Here is a 25,563-nt window from a genome sequence, read left to right on the forward strand (position 1 = left end):
ATCTGGGTCGAGAGATGCAAATATAGATTGATGTATTGACAGATACCCCTGTTTTTATTATCGTTATTTATATAGAGTCCGATTTTCATAAAGGCGTATTTAGTCCTGGCGTCTTGTATATTAAACCATGTCTGAGAGTTATGATTCTAGTTGATCGCAACTTGAAATCAGTCTCGGCTGTGTACCTAACAACCTTTGAGATAGGAGACTGTGAAGTTGCGATCGATTGGAGGATTTGGGATTGACTAGTGTCAATCGTAAGTCGTAACTCCTTGTAAGGTGGATTCAGATTCAGATTCATCCCAAAATCATCTTTGACTAACCCTGATTCAATTTGTAAACGAAATAGCAAAGCTCCGTCGCCGTTAGATGTCGCTTACATTAATTTCATGACTTAAAAATGCACGTTGAGCAATTGGTCCAAAAGTGTTTGCAAGCAAGATAATATACATGTAGTTGATTGCGCAAACGATTACTACGAAATATTAAATATTTATTAGATTTCCATTAAATTATTTATCTATGATTATTGAATCCTCTTTCCCCAATGTGCATTACATTTTTCATCTTTCTGTCATTCTATTATATAGAAAGATGAAAAAAAAAGAATAATATATACTATAGTACTTAAACGATCACGTTGACAAAATGTTTATTTATTGGACGGTTATTTTGAAGAATCAGCCATTGGCGCTTAAACCAAATATCAAACAACGTTCGAGATTATGTTTTACTTAGTGCCTAAGTGCTACTTTATTTCCTTATACCCAGGACATCAGATATATATTTGAAACTTATGATGCAACATTTCAGATCTTGTTTGATACTGTTCTCTTTTTTCAGAATGATCTATGAAAAAACAATTAGTTATGAAATAAGATACAATGACGTTGTGTTTATTGTTGACTTGTATACCTGTATAAATATACATAGAAACAACTCCAATTAATATTTCACACTTGACTAGTAGTCGTTTGGCATTGTTTAATAATTGAAAGACCTCAAATCCCGGATTAAGGGCACAGAAGCATTAAAAATGGAAGTTATCGTATTATATTTTTCAAGACGATTTTATAATCCTGATAATGATTATTTATTCTGAATTTCTTCTGGACATCAAACAATATATAGTATTTTTAGAATCCTACGTTGAATTTTGAGTCATTTATCAAGTTAAGTTGATTAGACCTACGATTATGTTTTAATGTTTTATTTGTATAAAGCATGATTCGTAAATGTCTATAATAATGGAATATGTTTTTACATTTTGAGTAATAAATATAAATCCTAAAACACACTGAAATCGACTTCATGTTTATATATTACACATTGCAAAGAAAGGATAGTATACGGGATGCATTCCAACGGACAAAAGGTTCACGAGATCGAACGCTCAGGAGAGCGAAGGCCTATGAGACCGAAGAAACAGGAGAGTATGGACGTAGTATATGCGTCACAGTTCAGTTGTAACGCACTCAGACTTCTTTAAGTATCTGTTATGTTTGCATCGTCCGTTTCAATCAGTTCTTACTGCTTCGTACACTGCTCACAAAATGCGTTGATGATGTCTGCTGTCTTCGACGTCATTAAACTCGGGCACGGCCGGCATCTTGCAAACGTAAGGCATTCCTCCCTGGATGTCGCATCCGATATCGTCCCACTGTCGTGTAGACTCTGAGCCGTTGTCGTCGTTCCGCCATATGATGACACAGTCCTCGTTGAGTCGACCTCGGGCGTGGTAGCCGTTATCGGGTTGTCCTGGTAACCAATGGGTGTAGTCATTGGAGGAACCATCCGACCACACCCAAGGGCCATCCCGTACCTCCTGGTGGAGTCCCGTCCACATCCCGGTGGGTAGATCAGTGCCAGGAGTATTTGTCTATAGGGCAATGAAATACAGAATACAGAAAAAACGTTTTTCAAGGGCCACTCTAACCCAAGTAACATAGCATTTTAAAACATGAATACACCTCTACTTATTAATATTCCAGCCTCTAATTTTTCAGAAAATCTCTAAATTGACCATAAAATGATAATAACCATCCATTTTTCACAGATCTCACGCTTGCTGGGCTACGCCCCTCAAAAAAAGGCCGTCACGTGGCTTGATGACGCATTTGACGTCATTGCGGGCATGTACGATTTGATAATTTCATAATCAGGAATGACGAAATTGCCAGAAACGTACTGGGATTATCAAGTGCATATTATCATTCGGATAAAGTTCTTTTTTCTTCAATTAATATCATAGCTTGCCCTTTTTAAAGACATTTTAATGCCTAAATCACCGTCCTTTTAATTAACGTAAAATTTAACAAAAGAAAAGTAAACATTTCGGGTGAGTATCTGAAACAAAGAGTTAGTAGTTTGAGAGGGGGGAACAATTTTATTTATACACCGCATTCTAATAAATAATTGAATATGTTTTCTATAGCTCCTGACTCATCCTTAGAAAAAACCGGAGGAAAATATGGAGCTTCTCAACGTCAATAACCACTTGATCAAGACTACATTGTCAAGGAAAATCACGTGGTAATTTTGTAGATTTACTGTCATTCAAAACTACATTAAAAAAGTATTCGAGTACCTCATCATAACGATAATTCACATAACATGATCATGTTGTATTAAACCTTGTATTTGAAACATGGAAGATCGTGATGCAAAAGGGGAAACGGGGATATCGAAAGGGAAACAGGGATTTAGAGGGTAAAATATTATTGCTCTTACCTTTGATGGTTGTTTTAATTAGAATTTATATGTTGGTGTTATGACCAAGTTAATGTGAACAAACTTTTAATATATGGCCTCGAAAAGAAGATCATTAATTGGAACAAATGGCAAAGCCAGAATCGTGGAACAGGGGCAGGGGTGCATGGACACAAAGTCACATATAGTTCCTTGAAGAAAAAATAGAGGATGAAAACATGGTCCCCTCGACCTCCCGCCCCATCGGCTACGCCTATGATTTGAAAGAAAGCCTAACTATTAAAACCTTTATTGTCTGGTGAGGAAGGAAACGGGATATACCGTGTGAGGGACAATGTCTGATCTCTTATATAATGACTGAATGTTATTGAAGGGATGCCATTAGTGGTCTCAATGAGGTGTATTAAAATAACTCTACACTTCTTCACTCAATCCTATTCAATCTTTCTTTCCACTGCTTTTCTATTTTTCCCCTTCATTTATCTTCCTGTATCTCATATCGCATCTCTCTCTCTCTTTTTTCTCTCTTCTTTCTCTCTCACTTGTTTTGTTTTGTTCTCTCTCTCTCTCTCTCTCTCTCCCCCTCTTCAAACATTATCGTCTAACAGTAGGCTACGTGGGACCTGGGACAGCCCCTCCCACACATGGCAGATTCCTGAAGTACAACCTCCCTATTTACAAAAAATCCTCTTGTGCCCTAACCCTCCAAAGCAGAGCGATTCCCCGCTGACTACCCTGACTATACGCCGCTTTCTACTGGGTATTGAGTAAGAGCAGGGAGGTGAGACTTTAACTCACATGCCCTGGTAAGAGTATGATTTGACACGCACAATCAAGAGCAAAATAATTAAGTTTCCTTATGTTTATTTTTTGGACCTAAATCCTTTTTTTTTCTTCAAACCCACCTCTATGGGCTAACTCCAAAATGGTGAAATAACCACATTCTTTATCTGAAACTAACGAAAAACGAAAATCAATACAATTTCGAATCCCTCTATCTTTCTCTCTCTTACTCTCTCTCTCTCTCTCTCTCTCTCTCCCTCCTCTCTCTCTCTCTCTCTCTCTCTCTCTCTTCTCTCTCTCTCTCTCTCTCTCAAGATAAAGATAAAGAATGTAACACTTACGATGTCGAGATCACCATGATCACCGTTCGCCGAGTTGAATATGTCAAAGATGAAGTCATTCTCAGCTTGATCATGAATTGATACGAGATGGGCGATGCCGTCGGAATCGAAGTGTTCATGACACCTCGACTCCGCTACCGACCACGGTAACATGTCATCGAAGTACCGGTAACAGTAGCCATTTCGCTGAGTCCATGCATGTGGACAAGCGTATTCGTTTGGAGTATTGCCATACGTGTATGAGGTAGCAGCACAGAGCAGGAAGATGTATAAGGCCTTCATGATGTTTCTATATTTATTAGATATAGATGAAATAATGGGGTATTAAGCTTAAATTATTTTATACACATGTTTTACTTGAATGGCCGAATTTAATTTCAGTTCTTATTTCCACATTGTACTGAGTCTAGCCTACGATTATATTCAATTCGCCAAGGGAATGTGATTTTTTTTTCTTCACCAATTTAAATCTCCAATTGCCACGTTATCTTCAAACATTCAAGCGATCAAATAATATGGTCCATCATTGCAATGTTATGAAGAATAGATAAGTAACATGACGACTGATAGATAATAAAATGGATCCACACAAAGCTACTGTCAAAACAATCTTATCAATACATGAATATGTCATTACCTTTCGCTCTTCTTCGATTGAAAACTTTAGCCGGGGAAGGGGGAGTAGCTAGTAAGGCTATAACTTCCCATTTATTATTTATTTATAGATAATTATATCGGCAACATGCTAACATTTTTGGTGGCATAATATTTTATTAATTGTCAGAGCATCTTTGCTTGAGTAGCCTACGCGTTACCCGCCTCCTCCCCCTGGGGATCGGCTAGGCAAATGATGAGAGATCATGAGAGCGATAATAGTCAGCAACCGAAGTTTTTGCTGGATATTGTACTTAAAATCTGACGCCATTATTTTCGATGGGCAACATAAAAATTCCATGTGAATTTGCAAGACATTTCAGAAGGATATATTATAACTTAACGCCATTAATAAATAATTTAGAAAACATAGACTTACCAAGTATATCTGCAGTCAAACTGGAGAACGGGACAAATTGATGTTTCACTCAAGCAGAAAGAAAATGCAGTGTGGATGCTATGAAGACGTCTACTAATTGTTCACCATATATCATTAGGACATACCATGGACACTATTTCATGGACATATAATGACCGTCAGCAACCAGCAACAAACCAGCTACAGTCCAGAAAGTAATTAGCCGATAGATAACCGGTAGAAGCAATGCTCACATTCCAACATCAACTGATCGTATGCTGTTTAGATTAACGTTGATCGCTGCTCCTGATGCGTTTACAAAGGCGCACGCATGATCATACTTGGCCCATCAGTTACAAACCCCTGAGATGTGGATTTGATAAACCAGGGGCATTGTTCAAAGAAAAGCAGAAATATGCACAATATTTTGGTGCTCTTTGGCGTGAGAAGAAGGATATTTTTGTTAGGGATGGACGTCAGACGCAAAAGCTATTAAAGAGCTATCTGCCTCTCCGGTTTGTATGATACTGCTGATATCTCTTCCAGTGGAGTCGACCTGCTTTGCTCACTGCCCCCCCTCTCTCTCTCTCTCTCTCTCCCTCTCACCCTCTATCACTCATTCCTCTCTCTGTAGCCTATCTATTTCTTTCTTCCTTCCTCTTCCTCCTCTTTTGTGTTATTTCCTTCATCCCCATCCCCCTCTCTTTCTTTCTCTTTTACGCTCTCATTTTTTATTTCCTATCCCATCTCAATCTCTACAGTATTTCGTTATACATGCTTTGTGATCCCCATTTTACTTAGCGTCTCTCTGTCTCCCACTCCCCATCTCCCCCTCTCCCTCTCCCCCTCTCCCTCTCCCTCTCTCTCTCTTTCTCTTTCTATCTTTCTTTCTCTCAGTTCATACTTGAGCTCGTTATACCATCTGTTCCTATTTCTTTTGTTCCATGTTTATAGATCAAGTGTATACTGATCAATTCCTTTTATTCACCTGCATTAAAAGCCGATTAAAACCAACGGCAGGAAGCGATTATCAATGACCACGGATGTTGTATTTAGGGGGCATGTCGCCTGTAATGTTTGCCCATCTTTAGACTTAGGTCCTAATCAATACGAAAAGGATAATCTTATACGCACACTTGAAAAATGAAAAGCTAATTCAGAAAAACTGGTCGTGAGAAACCATTAAACAAAACATTTAAACCTGCTCACTTACATAACAGGTTTATTCAGAAGAAAATTATACAGTATACAATTATTGATTATCAGATCATTTAGATGGATAGGGGCATAGGGCAACATTTTTGTGTGTAAAACATTCTTAATGTGATTCTTTTGGTGTCGCATATATTTGTTTTGACTGGACCTTTTCGTTACTTCTCACATCTGATTTGTTATGATTAATAACATGTCTGTGTTTTCGTGAAGTTATAGTGAACTGTGTGTTTGTTGTTGTTGTATTTCCAGTAAAGCAGTCAGGAAATGACTGATAAAGATTATGTTCGCACTGGCTGGACGTGTAGTTCAAGATACTTTAATTCAAAGTTTATAGTTTATCTGATGGCTACATTGACTTGATAACCCCAACAAAGCTTGAGCAGTCTCAATTAGTAAATTAGATATGTAGGCCTATATGATGTTGTGTTTATAAACCCATTTTAATACTTTATAACTATTAATGTGGCAATAACGTTCGTCTAGACTTGGCTTATTTAACCTCTCTGTAAATAGCTCATAAATTATGTAAGGCTCCGAAACATCTCCTTTTCCAGCCAAAACAGTAACCAGAGCACCAGACTACTTTTAAGTACAAGCAGGAAATGTGTCGCATGTTTACCTCAATTTTAAAGCCCGTCAGGAAATCCAAAACGGAACGATTTGTTTGTCGTTTTGTTATCTTCAAGAACCTTTGGCAAACCTTCTACTATTGGAATAATTTATAAGTGTACCCCTTGCCCTCCCCCCTCCACCCTCAGTAATCCGTAGACCATTACGCGTAAAATTGTATAAAATAATGAGAAAGTAAGAAAAGAATTTGAGAAAAATGATTACAAGTAGATGAGAGTGGGACAACTATTAGGCTTCTTCGAAAAATAAAGTCACCTTCAGAAAAAAGTTAACAACGGCCCAGAGTGGAAATCTAATAGATCAATAGCACCTATACGAATAACTGATATCATAGATAGTGCATGTATCATATTATGGAACATGGAAACGTTTTTGCAACAGTTTGACGAATATGTTTTTTTGTTTAAACCTGCCAACCCTGGAGTAATACTCTGGACACTCCTTCATGGCACTCCTCATATACAGTATACTCCTAAATATGAACCCATGTTGTGGGTCTCTCTATGATTAGGGTATGGGAAAATTTCGACAGAGAGAGAGAGAGAGAGGGAGAGAGAGTGGGAGAGTGAGAGAGAGAGAGAGTGGGAGAGTGAGAGAGAGAGAGAGAGAGAGAGAGTGGGAGAGTGAGAGAGAGAGAGAGAGAGAGAGAGAGGGGGAGAGAGAGAGAGAGAGGGAGAGTAAGAGAGAGAGAGAGAGAACGGAAGAGAGGGGGAGGGAGGGGAGAGAGAGAGAGAGAGAGAGAAGATTTTTTTTATTTTTAGAAAGACAAGGATATATAATTATGCGTGTATATATATATATATATATATAGAGAGAGAGAGAGAGAGAGAGAGAGAGAGAGAGAGAGAGAGAGAGAGAGGGAAGGAGAGATTGAAATAGATCTTTTAGGGGAGTGACGTTTATATAAGAACGTAATTTGTCAAGTAAAAACAATCAGGATGGACGGTCATTTCCAGACATGAAATTCCGTGAGAAAAATATAATCCCTGCCCTTTCCTTTTTAGTTTTCTTTAAAAATAAACATCGTAGCACTTACACGTTACCTTTCAACTTTGTAACTTTTGGTATTGGTCATCTCTCTCTCTCTCTTTCTCTCTCTTTCTCTGTGTGTCTCTCTCTCTCTCATTTTCTTTTACATTCTATCTTTTTATATCTATCTATATATGTATTTATGTATCAATTTATATATGTCTTTTTCTGTCTCTCTTTCTCTCTCTCATGATTAATTTCTTACTTGCTCTCTCCATATATCTATCTCTATTATACTTCTGTTCCCCGACTTCTCTCTCATTTTCCCTATTTTCTCTAGTTTCTTCTCGCCCAATCTCATGTCGTTCTGCCTGTAGACAGTAGCGTACGCATGATTTTTTGTTGGGGGGGGGGGTAAGGTCACCTTTTTTAGGTCAGCCATTTGAATAATTTTTCTTTAAAAAAAATTGTTAATAAAAAAAATAAAAAAAACACACAAAGGGGGGGGGGGGGGGTTTGCTCTAAAATAAACACATACAAAAAATGAAGGGGGGGGGGGGTTAACACCCAACCCCCCCCCCCCCCCCCCTCTGCGTACGCGTCTGCCTGCAGACATAACTTGTTCTATATCACTTTCTCTCTCTCTCTCTCTCTCTCTCTCTCTCTCCCCTTTTCTTTGATCAGCTGCTCTCCATACACAAGTACATGTATATATTATGCTAGTAAATGTATGTTCTTTCTATCGAACCTACCTGTTCGTGCACCCTTCCTGAGGAAATTATAGCGTATTGTATATATTTTTGTTTTAAATGAGTATATAGCTATGGATGAAATCATTTCGCGCCCTCTTGTGCTTAAAGTACGATGCATGCAGAGTATTGAGGGAGCAGCGATATCATAAAATAAAACCATAACAAACAACAACCAAACAAATATATAGGACCATTGTAATTCCAACACTGGTTTTTTTTTTACTTAATAAAAATGATCCATGAGAGTGTTATATTTTCTAGGTATTCCACTTTTACTACATTGATAGCAACAACAAAATAAGTTGAAACACCTGAAATGTGAAGAAATATATTTAACACTAACATCATTGCTCAATATCCAATGATGGGTTAGGAAAGTAAGATAAAATACGATAATTTTTCAAAAATGTCAAATTAAAAATACTTTAACATCTCCAACATTATCATATGACAGTATTTTATAACCTAGTGAAGATTGTATAATTATTGTATCTTAATTCTAACGATTTTATAACCCTTTAGATCTTCTTTTGTAAACTCAATATTTTGAGTTTTGGTTTTTCGAAAGAGAACAGTGTTTTATTGCTTCTACAACAGTCTAAGTCTTAATGACAACTCCAGCATAACATTGCAAACAAATATATTTCATACGCCATCCGTGTAATATTATACGTACTGCTCCTAACATGCTTAAGCTACGTAACATTTTATTGGTTTGGTTTATAAGGTAAAGATCACCGAATAATCAACTACCAGCTAAATATGTTCAACAATTTACAGAGTAAAAATTACATGACCTAAACGTACATTGATAATACATTAAAATATATTTCAAACTAAACAAGAATTTTGAATGTTTACTCGTGAGTTACAAGTTTAATTGATAATATAAAATTGCCATTTGTTTTAAGTAAAAGATAAATTTGAGAATGTCAAATCAAAGATACTTGAACATCTCCAACATTATCATATGACAGTATTTTATAACCGAGAGAACTGAGACAAATCTGAGAATTAATACTATACTGTTTATTACAACAATGACGGAGTAGGTAGCCCACGAAGACTGATATAGATTGAGAGATGTAAATAATAAAGAGAAAATAGAGTTAAAATTGTATACATGCAGGTGAACATCTGAAGGTAAGTTACACAATAATGATATTCAAGATTTATCGACATGTTATTAAAAAAGCACAATCAAACTTTCTATTGCTCAGAGACCAGTTTATATCAGTCCATATGGATGATAATGTCATGTTTTAAACGCAAAACCATTAAAGATAAAGACCAGTATTGGAAACGCCCCAATTTCAAAAAATGAAATGGAAGCTCTCATTACCAATCATGTGAAAGAATATGTTTTGACTAATACATGATGATAAAAAATTTGCCGGGAAACCGCCTACTAATTCATATATTTGGTAAATTTGTTTCTCTCATGGTCTGTGAGAGATATAGGGTAGTCCCATATACATCATTCTGTGTATAGTGCTTGTAACTTTACGAAGAATGGGCCAAATTTCTTATCATTTTGATGATTCCAGAACCTTGCAGATGCTAGATGCTAGATGATCAACCTTTTCTGATCGATTCCACAACGTTTCTTTGGAAAATGTGCACACATTGTGTGCGGGTAAGCCTGAATCCGATGACCGGGGTAATAATATATCTGTAAAGCGCTTAGGTACATCGTTGGATCGGTGTATTGAGCGCTATATAAAAAACCGGATTATTATTATTATTATTATTTCACAATGCAATCGCATGACCATAACTGGTCTTTACCTTTAAACGGTCACTTCTATCCTAAATATTATTCATTTGGTGGAAATATGTACCTCAAACATGTCAATTATTTATGCACCTACAAATTGTTGATATTAACTGCATGTACTTTTTAAAAACGATATTGTACATTATAATATATACACATAATAATTATGCAGTCTGAATATCTGATAGTGGGGAAGTGATATTTTCTTCTTCAAGACGTACATAAGAAAACAAATTTGGTTTAGTAGTTTTTTAAACGATGAGTTGAGAACTAACTGTAGAAAAGTGTCTTTGCTTTCCTTCAGTTGTTTTTTGAAGACTTTTTCTCACATTTACATTTTAAATACAGAAAATGATAGAAATATGAAACGCAAGATATCCTTAATAGTTCCCGATACCGATCGAGCACCCTACAAATATATATATACGAGCAAAGATATAATAGCACTACCGATAAATAATGTCATTTTAGTACAGCTAATGTCAGTCACATTGTTTCAAATAGCACTCCATTTATCCGACCGTAGCCGAGCGAGAAAGATGTACGTGGCGCTCTATAGCATCCAATTACAACTGGGAGGAGAGTGGCAAATGAAGACGGATACCTTGGTAAAGAACATTATAATAGAACGCCGCGCTGGGATTGGAACCGTTAACCTCCACATAACATAACAAGTATATATTATACTGAAACAGAGCGCGCAAGAGAGACACACAGAGAGAGAGTGGGAGATATGTATATATATATATATAGAGAGAGAGAGAGAGAGAGAGAGAGAGGCCAATAGAGACAGAGAGAAGAAAAAGAAGAAGGTTCTGGACTATTATCATTTATACAGTCCTCTTTGATTATGCTAAGAAAGGGGATTTTATTTAGGTCCGGTTGGTGTCATATACTGATTCTCTTGATAATATCCACTATCTCTCGGATTGTTAAAGAAGGCGCCTCCTGTTGACGATCGTTCGATTTTGGGTTCAATGACCTCCATCCAGTAGCTCAACTTGCGTGTTTTCTGGAAGGCACTTCCGCGGTTGTCAAACTTCACCACATCTGGAGTTGGGGGATTGAATGAGAACGAATTTTTGAAGAAATGGTTTTTGTAACATAATTTTAAAAGGAGACTGCCGAAGGTTGAAAATGAACAGACGGTCAAAACGAAAAGTGTCTTAACAACTTAATACTTGTTTATTGGAAAAACGACAACAACATAGGGCGTATCAGTCGTGATGACTATAGATTATCACAGATTAAGAATTATTTTTGTTAAATAGAGAAATAGGCACTTCCCCAAAAATATATTCGATCTGAAGGGGAGGAGCAAAATGAAGATGATATCTATAAATATAACTTACACAATCCGGGTTCTTCAAAGAGTACTTCTCCATCCTCCGGTATGATATGACTGCAATACCTCTTCTCATCTAAGATAGAGATCTTCTCTCCAGATTCCGACAACCGGTAGATCCCGAAAGCAATGTCGTTGGACGCTGTCTTGAACTCGTAACTATAGCAGAAAAAAAAACAAAATTTGCCCGATCGGCTCAATTATATTGATACATTTCCTACGATATGTTAGCTGCTATTCTTGGCTATGCGACTACACAGGGTAAGAAACAATGCGATAAACATACTGTGGGCATGAAGACCACAGTGTGCGCCCGGGAAATATTCACAGTGCTGTCAAAGTGAGTGACATTCTATGTTCAATGCATTGTTTATAATATGTGATGACCATGGTACAGAGATATCAACGATGATGTGTTCACAACATACTGTGAACACAGAGTGAGTTTAGAACTCTTTTGTGTTGAGAATGTTCACACATTGTGTTCACAATGTATACGCTTTGTGTACTCATAGTGTAGACATAATGTGTGTACAGGCTAGTCACACTAAATTACACTGTGTGTAAAATGTGGCTCCACTGTATACACTGTTTTACACTCTTCACACACCGTGTCCACACTGTGTTAACACTTTATACACACTGTGCATTCGAGTTTTGCTTTTGTTGCTAACTTCAAACACCAGGGATATTCAGTTTTAGCACCTTTATAGACATATCGATAAACGCTGAGCAATCATTATGTAAGTACCCGGGTATTTTATTGAGCCTGATAAATTATTTTGTCTCTGACACCGTGGAAATCCTCAAACATGACAAAGGACAAACCTTAAGATACTGCCTGCGGTCGAGATTCTGTGCTTGACTTCAGTTGACCTTTTACCCGGAAGTTCCATGAAGGTCATGTCATCATGATTGAGGTCACTTCCTTTTTTGTAGAAGAATGAAGGAACCTTTCCCCGAGGTTGATCTAAGTATCATCAGAAAGTGTAAATATAATCAAAATAATTGATCAATAAGAAAACGTAGGCGTAAATGCGTCTTAAGATGGCTTTTCTGAAGCATGGTTTTGTCTCTCGTAAAAATTTGCCCAATGGAAATTCATTTGATCAAATGATTACAATTTAGATTCTGATGACAACATTAAAATGATTAGGCATAAGTATTAAATACCGGAAGGAATTTGGAATGATTACACCTAGATATTATGCTCCAGTAAGAAAATTCAAAGAAGTTTTTAGGAGCCATAATCTTCATCACTTAACGATAACAAAAATGTACAGGTAATCTTATTTAAAACTCTATTGTATAAATGAAGGCACGATGTCACTCTTTAATATCATAATTATGAAACAAGCTTAACAAAATATTTTAAAAAAAAAAAAAAAAAACGATTACATGTACATGATATACGATATACAAGCTCGTTCCCATTTGACGTAGATTCTAGACAATCTCCGAAAGTGTCGCTAAACGTGAGTGGGAAAGGGTACAATAGCCCTTACGAATAATTGCTTTTCAATAGTCATATTGTATTATGATTCATGTTGTTAGGATGATGAGACATAATGTTTGTCCTACCTAGCAACACCTAAATTATGCATGCCATTTGAATTCTGACCATTGAGATATATTTATTCGTAACAGGTGTATCAAATATTCGCATCGAGGCGCTTCACTAAGACGTAATGCATTATATTTGGTTACATACGAAAATATATTTGGCGGCGAGTTTGCCGATAAAAAGGGGGGGGGGGGCATTTCATCAACATATTTTGTCCGCCGACAAATGTCAGCGCTGACTAAATTTGACCAATCAGAGGCCTGGAAAATAGTCGATGACACTTAAGTGTCGGCGAAAGTGATATAAGTCGGTGAAAACCACCGACTAATAAAATTGTTTCATGAACCCCCCTCCCCCCCCCCCCCCTGGCTACATCTCTTACCTTACTTGGGCACATGTTAGGAACCCCATCTGTATCAGTGAGAGTACCGCCCCAGTGAACAGGTAATATCTCAGCATCTATGTGCTTCAAGAGAACCTCACGCCAGTTACCTAGATTTAGGCAGAATGATGTGAAATAATACATTTTTCCATTTGCCATTTTGAAATATTACATTTCGATAAGTCGATATATTTCATGACTTTAGTCTACATCGGTTGGTACAAAAAAACAGCTGCATGTATGTTGTGCACATTACCGCTCGTTATTTCTTTTTCAGCAACCAATTTATGACCATCTGTCTTGATCACGTTTTGAGCAATGTTAAGTAATTTTGGTATATCTTTCGTAATTACTATCCTCCATGTACGTCTCTGGATCATAGATTTAGGAGGAAATAACTTACCCGAAGATGATATCGAACCCGCGGTCTCTAGATTCCAAACCCATTGCTACTTCCACTTGGCCAACACGTCTTAAAAATCAACAATATTATTGTCATGACTTACGTTTGGTTAAAGGGTGTTTTGGTGTGTTCGTAGGTTTAATTTGCTTGTTTTTTGTTTTATCATTGTTTTATCTTAGAGGTTGGACTTACTTCCTAACACATGTATTCTCTCTCTGGTATCTTCTGTGAAGCATGGCCTTATGAGATAGTAGGCTATCGGTAAGAGCTTGGTAGGTCGGACTACAAACATCTGATGAATAAAACCCGGATAATGCTCCTCGATGATTGTGAACAGCTAAAGAAATGAAATATGGTGAAAGTAAAAATGTAGACGATTGCATAGCAATTAAATCAACAAAGCAGTGTCAGACACGTTTTGCATATCTTGTTATGTTATTTTTTTAAAAAATAATTCTACATTTTAGAGCATCGTGAACAAATACCATCACTCATACTCAAGGTGACGTCATCACACAACTATTTCCAAATATCTGGCAAAAGTATAAGAGCCTTGTCGATGATGATGTGATAAACTCTTAAAAACTCACATGTTAAATCCTCTTTTTAAAAGAGCCGAGGAGCAACAGCGTGATAAAAATGGCATACATGTATTACAATTTCGAACAGTTTGGATTCAGACCTTTTTAGTGATTTTGGATCCAGCTTTTTAAAAATGTACCTTTAGTTTTTAGAGCATATGACCATTCTTGATATTTTGTATAGATTCTAATTTTGAATGGTTTTCTAGGATGCATTGGGCGAATGATATCTTGGGTTCAGGAGGTGGGGGGGGGGGGGGGGGGGGCAGGTCCTGCAGGTTTGTGTCAGCGACAGGGCCGTAGCCAGAGTTTGATGTTTGGGGGGGGGGCGCATACATGTCATTGATCGATGTCCTGGGGAGGGGTCTAAACAAGTTCAACCGATCTTGGACATTTTTTTTTGGGGGGGGGGGGGGGCACGTGCCCCCCCCCCCCCGTGACTACGGGCCTCGTCAGCGATATTATTCGTGCATGTTGAAGGCTAGTTCGTTATAAAGCGTGTGGTTTATTGCGGAGAAGCTACTTGATTCTCTCCTTAAAGCCCGTCTGCAATAGTTTCGCCAGGGGGATTAGACCTCCCTGCAAGGTCACTGACAGGTGGTTATCTCATCAAATCAGCTCTCAGTTCACATAAGAAAAAGAGGATCATGGGGGACAAAAAGGCACCGATAAGGCATTGTTTGCTATATAGATGGCGCAAGTATAGCTAGTGGGGCGTTAACATTAAGAGTTGTTACCTCAATCATGACGGCCATACCGGGTTTCCACATGTGACTTGCGCTGAGGTTATCGAGATCGACGATGAGTGTGATCCCTTCAATATGACGACCCAGCTATAGTTTAGGAAAGAGTAAACGAAAGACTCATACCCAATGGAAGAAGAATGTAGTTGTTCATGTAAATAGACATTGTATGTCACGATACATACATCTTATAGATTTTGGAGGTTTTCAATTACCCCCCCCCCCTTTACAAAATATGGAAATAGTGTTATTCTCTCTTTTCAAGAAATGGTTCTGATTTTGATTTACATGTTTTATCTTCTCAAACATTTATTTATATATCTAAAGAGTTATTGAGGTTGAAGAATAGCTTTCAATGGAATAATAAACTATAAGCGTCACAATAATTTCATGAAAAGAGATAATAAAAACATTATTCTAACTCTATTGGCAAGAGTGTACATAGAATATGTCACCCTTTCGTGTGAGGGATCACTGTGCATGTCGTATAAATTATGTCGAGACAGGGAATAAGAGTTTTTCTGTAAACAAAAGGCTAATTTTAGCAATAAGATACTTAGATAATGTTCAGGTACCCAATTGTGAATGCTGATATTACAAACGTTATCCAATTATAAAGATCAGTTAAGTTATTGAAATGAATAGATTGATACCCATAATCAAAATTATTCATGTAATCCTTATTATCTCATTATTATTACCCTTACAAACGAATGAATGATGGATTTCAACAATATTTACCTTTTGAGAAATGACTTCTTGTTCTTTGACCATTCTCTCGATGACATATATATTAGTTCTGATGATATCTCCTGTCTTCACTGAGTAAATCAGTCCTGTCATTAACAAAATCAAAAAGATTCGGGATTCAATTCAATTCAATTCAAATTAATAGGTTTTATTCAATCTCGTCAAAAAGTCCAAAGACTAAACATGCGAGTTTACATCAAACATACAATCATATTTTTTTTTAAAGCATTCAAAAACATATATATATATATATATATATATATATATATATATATATATATATATAAAGGAAAACATAGCAAATCACTTCTAAGGTTGCTCTATCATGACTTTATAGACTCATATCTTTCTTAGGGTCAAAATTCATGACATGACATGGTTTCAAAATGAATATATGATTTGAAAAATCGTCAGGAGATGCATGTGTTTTTCTTATATGCAGGATTCCTTTCTTTCTTCATAAAACATGCAAATATTTACTGCGTATAGATTATGTTTATTTTATATGTACTCAATTGATCTAGTCAGCTATTATAGATAAGTTATGTATATCAGTTGTTTAGGTATGTGACAAAATGAATGACAATTTAATAGGCCTGTATCGATTTTACAGTTATAACTCTGTAAAAGCTACAAAGTTGTGTGTAATTTTGTACCAAACGCTTGAAACAATTAGACATATTATTATCAAGGAAGATGATGAGTAAATAACGTAAAAAGTAAAGTTACATAACTGACCTTTGGGGTCAACATTCCCGATTGGACTCAACCATACCACGTGACCAAGCTTGTCCAATCCTAGTGATCCTCCTGGCCAGTATTTCAGACATACCTAAACTCAGAATAGTGAAAAGGAAAATTAACATTTTATCACAATGAAGAGACACTAGATGCAATTAAACATGCGATAGGTTTCGAACGTTTACATACTGGTCTACGGCTGGGAATACAGCCGTCCGTAACAATACGAAAACGAATATTATGGAAGAAACGGTATAGCTTTGATTGAGCCAAATTGTTAGGAAAGAAATCCAAAAAGAAGTTGTAATTGTTTCATGTAATCACCCACGATATTTTAGTGCAACATGCATCCTTATTGAATAAAATGAAATCAAATCACTGTTATATGCCAGCATGAAAGCAAAGTATAATATAAATATAATGTCTATGAATAGTGAAAACAGAACGTCTACACTGCTACTTATTTTGTCTAAATTAGTCAATTGCCTTCTCTAGATTTTCTTCTGACGCGTTGAACAAAAGGAATATAAAAGATATTTAAAATGATGACGTAAAAGTAAAAACATTCTTTTTAATAATAGGGTTTAGCAGGTACAGAAAATCATGATTTATGCATACCTCGGGTATCTTAAACCATTCGTGTATAGTGTCAACTTTCATCTGTGCTCGCCACACAATATCCTAGAGGAAAGAAATAATTATATAGGTTAACTTTTAGGTTACCCTGCTTAAAGTCGAAATCCGTGCAACTAAGCAGGCAGAAAACTGCTGTCACTATACTAGACAAAAAATAGAAATTGGAAATAGTTTCATGTGTAATGTTAACAGACATTTTTTTTTAAATAGACCTGAATTGTTGGTTTCCTGGGCATCGTTTCGCGAAGACCGCATAACTTCAAGTTCACCGACATTTTACGCTTGTTATTGTATTAATACATGCATTTCACCCCCCCCCCCCCCCCCAACTCCGTCTAACGGAGGGATACCATGCGTGTTCCCAAAACTTCCGGCTCGTAACAAAAGAAAAAGGTCTACCCGTATTGACTTTACACACCGGACTTTAGCTGAAAAGGGGGATGCTGAAAAGGCTCGTATAACAAAAGAAAAAGGTCTACCCCTATTGACTTTACACACCGGACTTTTGCTGAAAAGGGTGGTGGGGGGGGGGGGGGGGGGGCTTGCTGGGAACACGCATAATTATGCGTACCCTAAATAACACTAAGTGGGGGGGGGGGGGGGGGGGGGGGCGGGCGGGATTTAAACGTGATGTCAGCGAATGTGTTTCATGAAACGCTACCCTGGTTTATATAGCCTTTTTATAATTATTCTACATAAATATTTTTACAAGAAAAATATTTCCATACAGCTTATTTCTCACAGCCTTCACTTATAGCAGCCAAGAAGGAATGTTCGATGAAATATTACACTGTCTTATCGTGACTATACATGTAGGTCCTTCTTTGTGTTTTATCATTCAAAAGAAAATCCTCATGAAAACATTGATTAAGATATGGTCTCCTCGACATCAAATCGCCAAATAAAATGATAATGACAAGCCAAGCAAAGATAACCATTCATAAATTATAATGAAATGTTTTTTCGCCGGATTGGTATGCGTGAGGGAAGTTTGTCATTAATTTCATAAATCAGATAAATCTTTCACGTGCTGTTTTGGTTTCGAATTTCAAATGATATGGTGAAAGTCACACTAGACAAAATTACGCAAACTCTATGTTTTATACCTACATGTATGCTATTGATTTACTGACATGCTTTTTCCTCTACAATCGTTATATCGGTATTTGCATCGAAAGCCGTGAAAGACGAAAACAAAGATGATTTGCAAATTATAAAACCATCAATTATCTTTCATAATGTGAATTGCATAAAATATAGTGTTGCTTATGTAAACAAAAATCCTAAAAACATAGGTGCTGTTTATTTTTTCTAGATATTTTAAAGGCTCATTGAAACAGGAAACAAAATAGAAAATGCAGATAAGATAGAGCATTGAGGGAAATAATATGTTTATAATTAATGTCAACTGATTAACAATATCACAATGAATTATGTTATCATTGAATGCGATTATGGTTCAAGAGCATGGGTAGAGAAACGTGTAAGAAATATTTATGACATACTTTGCCAAGTGACTAATCAAAGAAAATAAACCAAGATATGAAATACGATTGTTTAATCCATTGAAAGCTATCACTTCTGTCCTAGAAGAAGAATACAATTTATGTTTTCATACCTACATGTATGATATTGATTTCCAGACATGCTTTTTCATAGTCATACTCGCTATATAGAATATAGATCAGTATTTGCATATTAAACTCCAGTCTGAAAGCACCGAACGCCGTGTAAGACGAAAACAAAAATGATTGGCAATTTATAAAACCATCAGTTATCTTTCATATCTGAATTGCAGATAATGTTGCTTATGTAAACATAATGTTGCTTATGTAAAGATATTTTGAAGGCTCATTGAAAGAGGAAACAAATTAGAAAATACAGCTAAGATAGAGCATTGAGGGAAAATAATATGTTTATAATGAACGTCAACTGATTAATGATATCACAATGAATTATGTCAACAATGCACGTGACTGCGGTTCACGAGCATTGGTAGACAAATGAGGAAGAAATGTTCATGACATTACTTGCCAAGTGACTTATCAAAGAAAATGAAACCAAGATATCAAATTAGATTTCCCCCTCCTTTAAATCAATTAAAATCTCTCATTTCTGTCGCATAGAAGAAGAATACATTTTCTAAAATGGAGATAAAGCTGAGGGGAGAATATTCGTTTTTCTGCTTTGGGCCTGACTATTGTAAGTCCAAATTCATGATTCCTGTTTAAAAAAATGTGATCTGACATACCTGGCGAATTATGGCTTCTGTCTTCTTGATGTCAAATTTCCGAGCTATAGATGGAGGAATATTAATGATGAAAATCGATTTAAAACAAAAACAAAGAATTGCAATTACATGTATATCAATGCTAAATTTATACTGGAAATACCTTCGGGTAACTAAACTACTTATAATTATCTGCATCCAGTATATTATTAGAATGTGGTGATGAATAACATGACAGCTGAATATGTATCAGCGGCGTTCTAACTTTAGTATCATATCTTAAAAAGATATAATTTTATGCCTACTCAGTTTTTAACCACAAATATTGCTAAAGTTGGCTATGTATCAATTTTAATTTTTTTAATAGGCCTATATCTGTCAAATGAATCGTAGCGCAACTGTTAACGTTTTTTTATGAAAAAAATATTTATGTATGTACAAGTCATGTGTGTTTCTAAAAAATGACAACAAAGTTCGTTTTCTTGTTACATTGAATAAAAGGCACCAATTACATTTATTTTAAAAAGTGAAAAGGAAGAAGAAAAACTACCTCGTAGAAAGCGGAGCAGCTGATGTACATCATGGATTGGTTTCTGTATATCATTCAGTTTTGATTTAAGCTGTAAAGGAATGGTAAAAAAACAGATTCATGGCAGCTCTAGGATCTCAGAAAAGGGGGTATGGGCTTAAGGTGACAACTGGGTTTTTGTTGGGGTGTTTGATTGTTGGGCTTTTTATAAATTATATAATACATTATATAATAATGATGAGAATACAACAACATAACACAATTTTAATCAGAAAGCATTGAACTAAAAACATTTAACTGACAAATGCAATGTAATGAAAACCAGGACAAAATTTGTGAATTTTTCATCTTTGTACAGAAATTGATTTCACTGAAATGAAAGAAATCAAAGAATATTAAAAAAAAAAAAAAAAAAAAAAAAACCTTACTAGCGGCGTGTATACACACTGTTCAAGACCGGAGTAGGCTATGGGTAATCCTTGTCCCCTGCTCCATGGCAGATATTATATCCACGACATAAGGCAGTAAAATATAATTACAAACAAAAATACTAACTATTTATCTTCATAATACTAGATAATGATGTGAAACTTAATGAAATTCTCAAAAGTATGAATAGGCCTATCCCTAAAGAACCCAATGTAACACCATCCGACTAAGTTGGTCACTGTGTACAACTTTGCAAGACTGGTCTGTAAATTAAATGAGCAAACATGCTTGAACTATAATATTACCTCTTTCAATGCATCGGCTTGATTAGCAGTCAGATCATTCAATGTTCCACTCATTGTGATTCCACAGACGATACTACAACTTAATGAGGTAACACTTATAAACTAAGACAATTCAAGTCATTACTCCGAAGATCCGGTATACGCAGGATAAATAATCTAAAACGAACTAAGGGATAGAGGAGTCTAAACTCTAAAGTCCTCAGGCATATTCATACCGATACTTTCAGGAAAAATTGAATACGTAAACGCCACTGTGACCTGCTTCGTCATACTCATTAAAAGGAATAATTATTGAGAATGTTTAGTTTCATGAGGGGAAGGTCAAGGAGTTTCACATTTCCAGGATCAGGTGCACGTAGGCCTATGATATATGATTACACTGGATCACAATATCTTTGATCGACATAATATTATATTAATAATGCATTATTGTCTTTCATTTACAGGAATCTTTAAAGATAACAAAATTAGTATTATTAAGCTATAATTTATTTATGAAGTTTTATTGATATTAATTTGCATTTCCCAATGAGGGGGCTATATTTATGCAGGCTACCCCTTTTTCAAAATAATTGACTCTTGTCCAAAGTTCACTTGATCGTGTTAATCTATCATCATATTCATACCTGTTGATAATGGTTCCTCATGATCAATTATCTATTAATCTAACACAAAGATCATCTACTTCAGACTATGACCGGTCGACTATGTTGTTTGATCAAACGATTTAATCATTGTCTTATTTTCAAAATTAGGATTTTAGGGCTTTAAAAAACATTTGCTTTTCTCATTTTCATGTCCAATGCCCCTTTGGTAATAGCAAATGTGCTACGCTAGTATCTAAAGCACAAGTAAAGTAAATAAAAACAATATGGAGGGTGAATGAGAAAAGAAAAAAGTATTTACCACTTTCTAAGATCTCAGCACCATTTTCACTCCTTCTGCATTCTGTTCTGTATAAACCGCATAGAGAAATGTAATTATGAATATGTGTTATGCGCTATACAAAAAGCTTAATTATTATTATTATTTTTATTTATGAATGTACAGAAGATACAAACACTTCCCCAAACAAAAACAAAAAAAAGTTGAACACATAATTTGGGCGGACGGACGGCGTATAATGAAAGATGGGTGAAACGCCATCTAGTGTTGGGCACAAGGCAATATTAACAAAAATGACGTCTCTTGTAGCAGACTACCCCTCTTCTTCAGGCTCGGACTCGGACTCTGAAGCTGATATTCCAATTAATCGTCAAGAAAAAGAAAGTAAAACGTAAGTGGCGTGCTTGGGTCTTGGTACAAAGTATTTGTCATTGCGAAAAATTATCAAAATTCGACTGTTAACATGCAAAATATTTCTTCATTCTATAACATTATCCCACCTATTCAAGTTAATGTAATGTGAGTGCAGGTGAATCATCGACGATGCGGGGGGGGGGGGGGGGGGGGGGGTAAGTAGGATGGTTAGAGTAGGTACCTGACTAGATATGAAACATGTAGGGATGAGATTTGAATTATGTTGTGGATTGTCACTTTGTTATGTATGGTCTGGACTTCTGCAAATTCTGGTCATGAAATAATTTTTGCAGCAACATTTTTAAATTTTGCTGCTTTAAAAAAAAACATGGCTTCTCTTTCCTCTTTAAGTTTAATTTGTAAATCATACTATGAGACTGAGAAAGAAATCAATGACTGATGTGTCTCTTAATTTCTATTCCATATTTCACAGGCGACACAATCTATTGACCAGTCAAGATACCTCAAGTTCTTCTGACTCTGACTCAAATGCTTATTCTTCTGACCGTTCCAGGAAGAGCAGTGTAAGGAAGTCTGTCAAGGCAGACAAAGACAATGTTCCACTGCCATTACCTCAAGGTTTCTCATCATCTGAGCCCCTTGGAGGAACGGGTAATGCCAAGAACCTCCTTAGTTTGTCTGTCTTTGCCAATCCTTTCGAGCAAGCCAGACAAGATCAACTATCTATCCTTGAAAAGCATGTCAAGATGAAAGAACAAGAGAAGCCAGATGGTGCTGCTGCTGCCAGAGGAAATCATAAAATGTGCTACAAATTCCAGAAGGGAAATTGTAGGTTTGGAGACACTTGCAAGTTCTCTCATGGAAGTGATCATAAACCTGTGTTACTTACTGGGGGAAACTCTGAAGCTTACCCTAGCGCTGCAAGTGGAGGACACATGGGGGCTCCATTCCAGGATGACCTTTACGATGAGGGACAAAGAGCAAAGGAGGAGGAAGAGACGATAAGAAAGAGGAGGAAAGATAGAGCCGGACTTAGTGAAGCCCTGGTCCCATCAAAGAAAGCAAAGAGAATATATGATAGGCAGAGAACGCAAGAGAGACCATGGACTGCAAAGAGATAACTTATGAAGAAGGAACTTTAAATCAGCTATTTGTACTACATGTATTTGGAATATTTCAGTAGCACACAAATCTAAAGTAGTATTCATTCCATTGCCTATGGAGAACCGCAAGGACATTTACTCTTATTCAAAATGATATGACGAAGTATCATTCTCCCTCTCAGCAGATATTGAGTAAGCAGTTAGGAACAGAGTTTCATTGTCATGTCCAATACTTACGGTATTACTATTTCTTTGTAAGAGTCTGCAGAAGTTAGATTTCCTAATGAATTGAGCAGTCAGATATTTTGTATTTGATTACAGCCAAATTTTCTGATGCATACTACATAAAAGTCATGACATGTTTCTTTGGTTATTTGTACATGAATCTGCCTTGTTTGCTTTTTGACAAGTACAAGTATTTAAACAGAATTGTTAATTGATTTAGCAAGAAGTTACCACTGAAATTATCTGCACCACTTTATTCTCATTGCTTAAGCAGTGTGTACTGCTGATATATTTAAACCTCTAAACCTTTAAAAAAAATGGGTGTGCCAGGCCTTTGACTCACACAGCAAGGCCAAAATAAATGAAATTCAAGTTTACAGCACCAATGTACAAGGTGCTGTTGTTGCCATTAAAATTTCTCTCCCATAGTTACTTACCAAGTGTTATTGTAATAGGATTTGGTCCTCCTGAACTGCATACTTATCTTGATTATGTAAAAAAGGAATTTACTAAACGGGTCATAATGGGTCTGATTCCATAAGTCAAAGACACTTTTTTAAATTCATGTAAATATAAAATTATGACCATCTTATAAAATATGAAACAAGAAATATAATTACGAATGTTTCTTATCCTTTCCCCCTTTTTGCAATAAATGTACTATAAGTATAGAAAAACTTTTGTTTATTACGCGCTTTATAAATATTCTTTTATTATTATTATAATAAATTACTACATACTTTGCCAGCTAGATCATTTATTTGTCCCGTTATTTATTGATGTGCTAGCTGTATGATTATCAACAGACATATTTCTAAAGTTGCATTTGTCTGGGATATTTTGCTTTTGAGGATAGGGATAGTGATGTTGATGGGATGATGATGGTAGTGATGATGATGATGGTGATGTAAGGTGTTGGTACATGTAACTCGCTGTTGCCCAATATACAGTTGTATGAATAATCTTGTGGCTTTGATTTGTCCAGATTTTCCAAAAGTGACCAAATATTAGGGACTCTCTTGCCAAGCTTTGGCACAATGGTAATTTCTAGATTACCAACAGACTCCCCATATCTCTCTATTCTCATCATCCTCTTCATCTATATTACCATCACCTTCACCAACCTCATGACCATATTATCACTGTCTTCATCACATCATCATCACTATCATTATCATCACCAGTCACCACCATTAATTCATCATCACCATCACTGTCTTCATCATCATCGACATCATTATCACTTTCATGATGATCATTATCATCTTCATTTGCGACTATTTATTCATCATATTCATCATCATCATCATCATCATCATCATCATCACCACCATCATAATCATTAGCACCATCACTACTACTATCATAACCTCATTACCATCACAATCACTACTGATAGCCTTTGGGAAAGTGCATAAAATATATATATTACCTCAGGTATTATTTGACATAATTCTACTACATATCTCTGAACTGATCACCAACATATTACTCAATGAAAATAACAAGATTGCATTTGTTCATATTTATTACAAGGATTATATTTGTAAGCATCTACCGAAGAAAAACAAAATGGTATCAAAATATCTTCAGTGTCCGTACATTCCTTCATAACTTGTAGGGAAAACATACCTTTGTGAAATATCTGAAGTGAAGATAGGCATGCTCGCCTATACATAGATCCTGGATTTCTGTATTGTAAGGACACACAGGTGTATGTATACCCAGTGCATAATGTAGCTGGATTCTTTTTAAAGTCAAGCTTCATCTCTACAGGTGGATTATGTATTGTAATGGATGTAAATTACTTTATACGTTAAAGGTAAAGACCAGTTTTGGAAATGCCCTCTCTCAAAAAAATGAAATGGAAGCTCTTATTACCAATCATGTTAAAGAATGTTTTGACTAATACGTGACGATACAAATTTTGCCAGGAAACCGCCTACTAATTGATATATTTGGTAAATTATATATCTATTTGGACCTGATAGATATCGCTCACGTGTCGGGTAGTCCCATATACATCTTTCTGTGTACAGTGCTTGTAACTTTACCAAGACTGGGCCAAATTTCTTATCATTTTAATGACCCCAGAACCTTGCAGTACACACTAATACTTATATACTAGATGATCAACCTTTCTGATCGA

The 25,563-nt window shown here is 36.0% G+C and overlaps 4 protein-coding genes across 4 annotated transcripts; 1 reads left to right on the forward strand and 3 right to left on the reverse strand.

Annotated features, from left to right (window-relative positions):
- Window positions 1-723: 723 nt before the first annotated feature.
- Window positions 724-5,438, reverse strand: LOC115918007 (alpha-N-acetylgalactosamine-specific lectin-like). The gene is made up of 3 exons (XM_786290.5): window positions 4,867-5,438; window positions 3,834-4,122; window positions 724-1,879 (listed from the first exon to the last, which is right to left on the reverse strand). The coding sequence occupies exons 2-3, from the start codon at window positions 4,113-4,115 to the stop codon at window positions 1,547-1,549; spliced, it is 615 nt and encodes a 204-aa protein (XP_791383.1). The 5' UTR covers window positions 4,116-4,122; window positions 4,867-5,438; the 3' UTR covers window positions 724-1,546.
- Window positions 5,439-10,463: 5,025 nt separating this feature from the next.
- Window positions 10,464-12,488, reverse strand: LOC115926595 (SEC14-like protein 2). Its single transcript, XM_030991434.1, has 3 exons — window positions 12,362-12,488; window positions 11,541-11,692; window positions 10,464-11,238 (listed from the first exon to the last, which is right to left on the reverse strand). The coding sequence occupies exons 1-3, from the start codon at window positions 12,436-12,438 to the stop codon at window positions 11,057-11,059; spliced, it is 411 nt and encodes a 136-aa protein (XP_030847294.1). The 5' UTR covers window positions 12,439-12,488; the 3' UTR covers window positions 10,464-11,056.
- A 237-nt stretch (window positions 12,489-12,725) lies between these two features.
- LOC115926904 (SEC14-like protein 3) lies at window positions 12,726-21,426 on the reverse strand. Its single transcript, XM_030992520.1, has 10 exons — window positions 20,827-21,426; window positions 20,114-20,183; window positions 19,585-19,628; window positions 17,316-17,378; window positions 16,695-16,788; window positions 15,948-16,042; window positions 15,201-15,296; window positions 14,075-14,219; window positions 13,480-13,589; window positions 12,726-12,731 (listed from the first exon to the last, which is right to left on the reverse strand). Exons 1-10 carry the CDS (start codon window positions 20,878-20,880, stop codon window positions 12,726-12,728), a joined length of 777 nt encoding a protein of 258 aa, XP_030848380.1. The 5' UTR covers window positions 20,881-21,426.
- A 548-nt stretch (window positions 21,427-21,974) lies between these two features.
- LOC115926596 lies at window positions 21,975-24,165 on the forward strand. Its single transcript, XM_030991435.1, has 2 exons — window positions 21,975-22,102; window positions 22,559-24,165. The coding sequence occupies exons 1-2, from the start codon at window positions 22,005-22,007 to the stop codon at window positions 23,205-23,207; spliced, it is 747 nt and encodes a 248-aa protein (XP_030847295.1). The 5' UTR covers window positions 21,975-22,004; the 3' UTR covers window positions 23,208-24,165.
- The last annotated feature ends 1,398 nt before the right edge of the window (window positions 24,166-25,563 follow it).

Source organism: Strongylocentrotus purpuratus, unplaced genomic scaffold (assembly GCF_000002235.5).
Source record: "Strongylocentrotus purpuratus isolate Spur 01 unplaced genomic scaffold, Spur_5.0 spur5_scaffold_2, whole genome shotgun sequence".
Classification (NCBI taxonomy): domain Eukaryota; kingdom Metazoa; phylum Echinodermata; class Echinoidea; order Camarodonta; family Strongylocentrotidae; genus Strongylocentrotus; species Strongylocentrotus purpuratus.